Below are 5,703 nucleotides of genomic sequence, written 5' to 3' on the forward strand. Positions count from 1 at the left end.
TGTCAAAACGTGTAGAATATTTTTCCATTTAAAACAGTATGGTACATTATTGGTAATTCCTGATATTTATATTTTTCGATAGTGTATTGCTAGCCTATACGTTACAGTTGAATGCTGAACAATGAATGTAGGAGGTGTGGTCCAGTGGTTAAAGAAACGGGCTTGTAACCAAGAGGTCTGTGGTTCAAATCCCACCTCAGCCACTGACTCATTGTGTGACCCTTAGCAAGTCAATTAACCTCCTTGTGCTCCGTCTTTCGGGTGAGACGTAGTTGTAAGTGACTCTGCAGCTGATGCATAGTTCACACACCCTAGTCTCTGTAAGTCACCTTGGATAAAGGCGTCTTCTAAATAAACAAATAATAATAATAATGTAGGCTGTTAATAACAGGTTTCGCGATTTACTGATTTTAATTGCTGTTGTTGTATTCTTCTTTTGAACTAATACTAGTAAAATAATAATAATAATAATAATAATAATAATAATAATAATAATAATAATAATAATATGTCTTTCTAACTAGTAACCATAGGCTAATTTCTAAATGTATTATTTATGTATCTATTTATTTATTTAGAAATCACAGATTTTATCAAATGGATCAATACCATTAAACTTTTTTTTTTAAATATCCAAAAAAATAATAATTTAGTGATTCAATCGACCTCCAAGTAACAAAATTCCTTTCCAAAACAGTCCTGTGAATTAAAGTTTTTCTTGACACCCAGACACTTCTCAAGAGTTAATTATATTATTATTATTAGTAGTAGTAGTAGTAGTTTAACAAAAAATAACTGGACTGTTATTTAGTTTAATATTTAAATAGATCATATACATCTTAAAAACGTTACCTAATATAATCTATGAGGGAACCCTAAACACTGAATTATAAGAGTGTTTTAGTGACAGAGCATGAATATAATTTTATATTCGTTTATAGTACACGTTTTATATTATTATAACATAAAAGGTCGATCGAAGCGCATTCAGTTGCCTCTTACAGTCCAAAGAATACCGTTGAGAACTATGAGAACAGAACCAAACTCCTAAACGATTGTATTAAAGTTTCTAAATCTATAGATACTTTCTAAAAACACCGCAACTTCAATGACGGTAACAGTCCGGTATTCCCTGCACAAACATTTACAATGTTGCCTCCCTGAGAGAGCTTTACCCTTACACATGGAATATATTTTTAAAATAAGATTACACTATAACAGAATGTTGACAGCATTGTTAATGTCTTTGTACTTCTTTAAATACATCTTCAATGTTCATGTTACTATCCCACTAAAAACAAACAAAGTCGGTATGGCCTATAGACTAAAGAAACGCTTGCGATCCAAAACGATAAACATATTAATTTTATTATGTATTTTGCATTACAAAAACAACATAATTATTGAATACAAATGTGCAGAATAAAAGTTTAGTGCATTGCGTGTTTTATTCTATCCTTTCCCAAACTTTTGTCACAAAATAAATGTGAAAAAAAGTACAAAGCCACAAGTCAGTACATCCATGCCATTGCATAACTTACATCATACGTGCCAACTATTTCCTTTTAAATTAAGGCAAGGAATTTGTATTGAAATTATAAGACACTTAGTACAGTCTTTCGTCCCATCGTCAATATTTTACAGGTTTCATTCCTAATGTTTAAATATACACTTGTGAACATGATTAAAAAACAGACTACTAACAGGACTTCAACAAAATACATTTTACAATACATTTGGTAGGAAAACAAATAAATAAATAAAACGGTACTAATGTTGCATATATTTTACTGGTACCTCAAAATGCTACGAACCTATTAGCATGTAAACAAATTATAATATTTATCCGTAAACTCCAACCTCATTTTTAAACCGCATTTGACAAGATAATTCAATATCTGACAAATCAGAAATCTCGTGTGGTAAAATGTTCACTTTGTCAAGACTATAGACCCAAATTATGTCATTGAATATGTAAACATTTACACCGTGGAGGATATACAAGCTCATACAGTAAAATTCGTAATTTAACTGTAGAGAGCTTATAGGGTTTTTTTGTTTGTTTTTTTTTTAGTAATGAAGGATATGTCTGAAAGGTCCGTCTAGAGATGTATTATCTCAATGACAAATTGATTAATAATATCCTTTAAAAATATATATATTAAAAATACGCAATTTTAGACGGGTGTAATTAAAACAGTTTCTGATGTTTCCTGTACTAGCAGCGTTTTTTGCTATTACCAATGTGAATAATTGCATGTGGTCATCCCTTTATCACGTTGCCAACAAATAAGTCACACAACACGCTGTTAGTGTACTAGTACATTCTGTTTTAACGTAATTGGGTCTCAAACTCTATATATGATTTCTTTTTTCAATCTACCATAGACATCCTCAATACCTTCTGCTAACTGAGCAGGGAATAGTACTACATCCAATCTGAAAAGAGAGATCAATCCTCAGATACCCATAACCTAGATAAGATCAGCCATTGGTTTGCCCTTCAGATAAAATACGGAGAGTAGGTCACTCGTCCCAGTGACATATGTGTACCTGTATGGAACACATATGGGAAGGCTTATTAAGGGAGCATATTCCATGTTGCATAGTTTGTGTTATTAATTGCCTTTATTGCTTGCTGCTTTATATATCTATCGATTTCATAAATTATTATTATTATTATTATTATTATTATTATTATTATTAGTAGTAGTAGTAGTAGTAGTAGTAGTAGTAGTAGTAGTAGTAGTAGTAGTAGTATTGTTATATTTATGAGAAATACTAAATGTTCCTCATTTATGTGCATTAGGTTCAATTCGGAAAGGGCAGTATCCACTTACTATTGGCATAACATACATAGGTTCAATACACATTTCATATTCATCAGCAAGCTAGAATTTCAACAGTATGAAGATTATTTATACATACAATCCAAAACGTTTCATTTTCACATTTCCTGTTAAAATTGTAATCAAAGATTTAAGCGAACAATACACCTTGAAGAATTATATTACATATTTCTTTTAAACAAAAAGCATAGACTTGATAATGTTGAAGTGTGTTTTGAAAACATAGCTGAACAAAAGCCACACTCACCGATATAGACATCATAATAATGACAATAAAAATAATTAGCTACATTAATTACAGGGGTTACTTTAATAGGTCTATGGCTGATATGGATGGAAGTATAATGCAATAAAATAAAATTATAGTAATGCAATTAATGCATTGAATTTTTTTAAAAATATGGTAAGAATATACTATATAGTTTATGTGTCAAGCATGAATACTGCACAGACACCGTTTTCACTAATTAGCTTTCAAATGGGATGACCACAGTTTAGTTTAACACATTAATTATGAAAAGCTGTGTTTATTTCGTCCTGCATGGCATAGGGTTGGCTGCGCAGATGTAAGTCATAAGGGAAGTGACTGTCTGAGGAGACCCTAAACATGGAACTCTGCCCAAGAGAACCCCTGGCTGGCACAGCACAGTAATGCATGCCGTAGTGGTAATTCTTACCATACTCAGCTGTTTCTTCGTGTTTAAGGGAAAATATCCCATTAAAGTTAATTGGGGGGCTTAGGGGACCTTCAAACTGTGGGCTTACACATTCAGGGGAAGTACTTTCATAGAAAGGCTCGTAAGTACTGCAGTAATTGTACGGTCTGAAGGGCTTAGCACTGTCCATGGTACCACTACCATGCCCTGTAGGCGTGCCAAGCTCAGGGCTGTGATAAGGTGGATACAAGTTCTGGTATGGAGACCTGCCAGAATGAGATGCTTCCCCGTTGTGATCTGTTGGGAAATTTCTTGCATTGAGCTGCAGACACCCTGCCACTAAATTAGTGGTTGGCTGTGACAATCCTTTACACAAGGTGTGCACGAAGGCAAGAAGATCGGGTCTCTTTCCAGCACTAAGGATTTCTGACAGAGCCCATATGTAATTCTTTGCCAGCCGCAAAGTCTCTATTTTGGAGAGTTTTTGTGTTTTCGAGTAACAGGGTACCACCTTTCTAAGGCTGTCCAGGGCATCGTTGAGACAATGCATTCTACCTCTCTCCCTCGAGTTTGCTTCCTGCCGCCTAAATTTAACCCTGTCTGCTCTCACTTTGGTTAACTTCTTTTTTCTGGGACCTCTTCTCCTCGGCAATCCGTTTTCATCCCCGTCTTCCTCTCTTTCCTCTTCCTCTTTTTCCGAATCTTCATCCTGGGTCTGCTTTGACTCTGGCATTGGTGATTTATCTTGTTTAAAAAAAGTGTCAGTTTTTCTACTTTTATTCTCGGCGACACAATCTCTGGGAAAGTTTGCACCAAACTGTGGATCAGGCATCATAACAGGCTCTTCGAAGGGTAAGGTCAACATTTTCCTCTCCTAAAAATCCCAATAGAATACTGTCAGCATGTTATTCATTGAATAGAGTTTATCTAAACAAACTGCACACCATTTCTTGTATGCTGCACTTCATGACTGCTTAAAGATGTTTGCATATATTTAAATCTTAAACGTTTTGGCTTTATAGTCTATCTATCTATCTATCTATCTATCTATCTATCTATCTATCTATCTCTCTATCTATCTATCTATCTATCTATCTATCTATCTATCTATCTATCTAATCTACAATTGTATTACTGACACTCGTACATTCTATAATTCTACAAACAGCAGTGTCTTTGTCTCTGTTGCACAGCTTTAAATCAAGTGCAAATAAGCAATGCAGAGAATGCAAGCTCAAGTACAAATATTGTGTATATGCAAATAAAGAAAGACAGGGAATTGAATCAGGTCTTAGACATTAAACATGATCAATTATGCTCATGCCGTGCACACTGCAAAAATTAAATTACATAATATATTCATCTAGGTGTCAAAACAATGCTTTGCAATAACATCAATTACATATGGAACCAACAAAAAAGTTATTCTTCATTCACAAAACGCATATCAAAGGACACTATAATGATATAAACATAATTATCCAACAATAGGTCATTTAAAAATGCACATCAGAATTTGACTTTTCTTACCTTGATTTTGTGTCAACATGCAGTTTTCATGTTTCAGGTCCTCTGAATTACTGTACCAGAACCCTTTCTTGTAATGCAAACCAGTCTGATTTTCTGATCAGTCTCTTTCTCTCTCCCTCTTCTCTCTTTGAGAAATGACACTGATGCCAACTGCCAGAGCTGGTACCCATGCCATCTGCCTCTGACGTAACAGGGCAACGATCATCATGTGACTTTCTCTCGAGGGACACCTATCCCACACTGATCATCTGGCATCTCTGTAACTGGGCACCAACTAGCTTTAATGTACCGTCAAAAAAAATCAGACTAAAGAAAGATTAATACCAGCATCGCCATACGATTCTCCCGAGATTGCTAATACAAGGCAAGTTTGTGTGTGTGTGTGTGTTGTTGTTGTTTTAATGGAAACCAGCTGAGTTATTGCTACATTTAGGTTCTATCTCAAACTTAATTGTCATAATGAAGATGCCACAAAGGGAAGATAATAGGAATTCATTTTCAGTTGCTAACTGTTAGTTCTAACATAATCAGTTTCATAATCAGTATGGATAACATTTTCATTTTCTCAGCATACTGTACTGTACTGTACAGATATATCTGAAAATATCTACTTGTCACAAATGCTTTGGTGTTTGGGGGATTTGGAATATAGAGAAAAAACTATAACC

General features: G+C 34.3%; 1 protein-coding gene across 2 annotated transcripts; it reads right to left on the reverse strand.

Moving 5' to 3' along the window:
- Positions 1–1,347: 1,347 nt before the first annotated feature.
- On the reverse strand, positions 1,348–5,490 carry LOC117435768 (neurogenic differentiation factor 6-A-like). Of its 2 annotated transcripts, none has more exons than XM_059018747.1 (2): positions 5,036–5,490; positions 1,348–4,399 (listed from the first exon to the last, which is right to left on the reverse strand). In XM_059018747.1, exon 2 carries the CDS (start codon positions 4,368–4,370, stop codon positions 3,357–3,359), a length of 1,014 nt encoding a protein of 337 aa, XP_058874730.1. In that variant the 5' UTR covers positions 4,371–4,399; positions 5,036–5,490; the 3' UTR covers positions 1,348–3,356. The 2 variants fall into 2 exon arrangements, with proteins under 2 accessions (XP_058874730.1, XP_033915073.3); XM_034059182.3 differs by having other exon boundaries at positions 1,348–4,379; positions 5,036–5,485.
- Positions 5,491–5,703: the final 213 nt, after the last annotated feature.

This window comes from Acipenser ruthenus, chromosome 3 (assembly GCF_902713425.1).
Source record: "Acipenser ruthenus chromosome 3, fAciRut3.2 maternal haplotype, whole genome shotgun sequence".
NCBI classification, from domain to species: domain Eukaryota; kingdom Metazoa; phylum Chordata; class Actinopteri; order Acipenseriformes; family Acipenseridae; genus Acipenser; species Acipenser ruthenus.

Bases quoted from the DNA above. Each gene is read 5' to 3' on its own strand.
- LOC117435768 (XM_059018747.1), bottom strand. From the start codon at position 4,370: ATGTTGACCTTACCCTTCGAAGAGCCTGTTATGATGCCTGATCCACAG.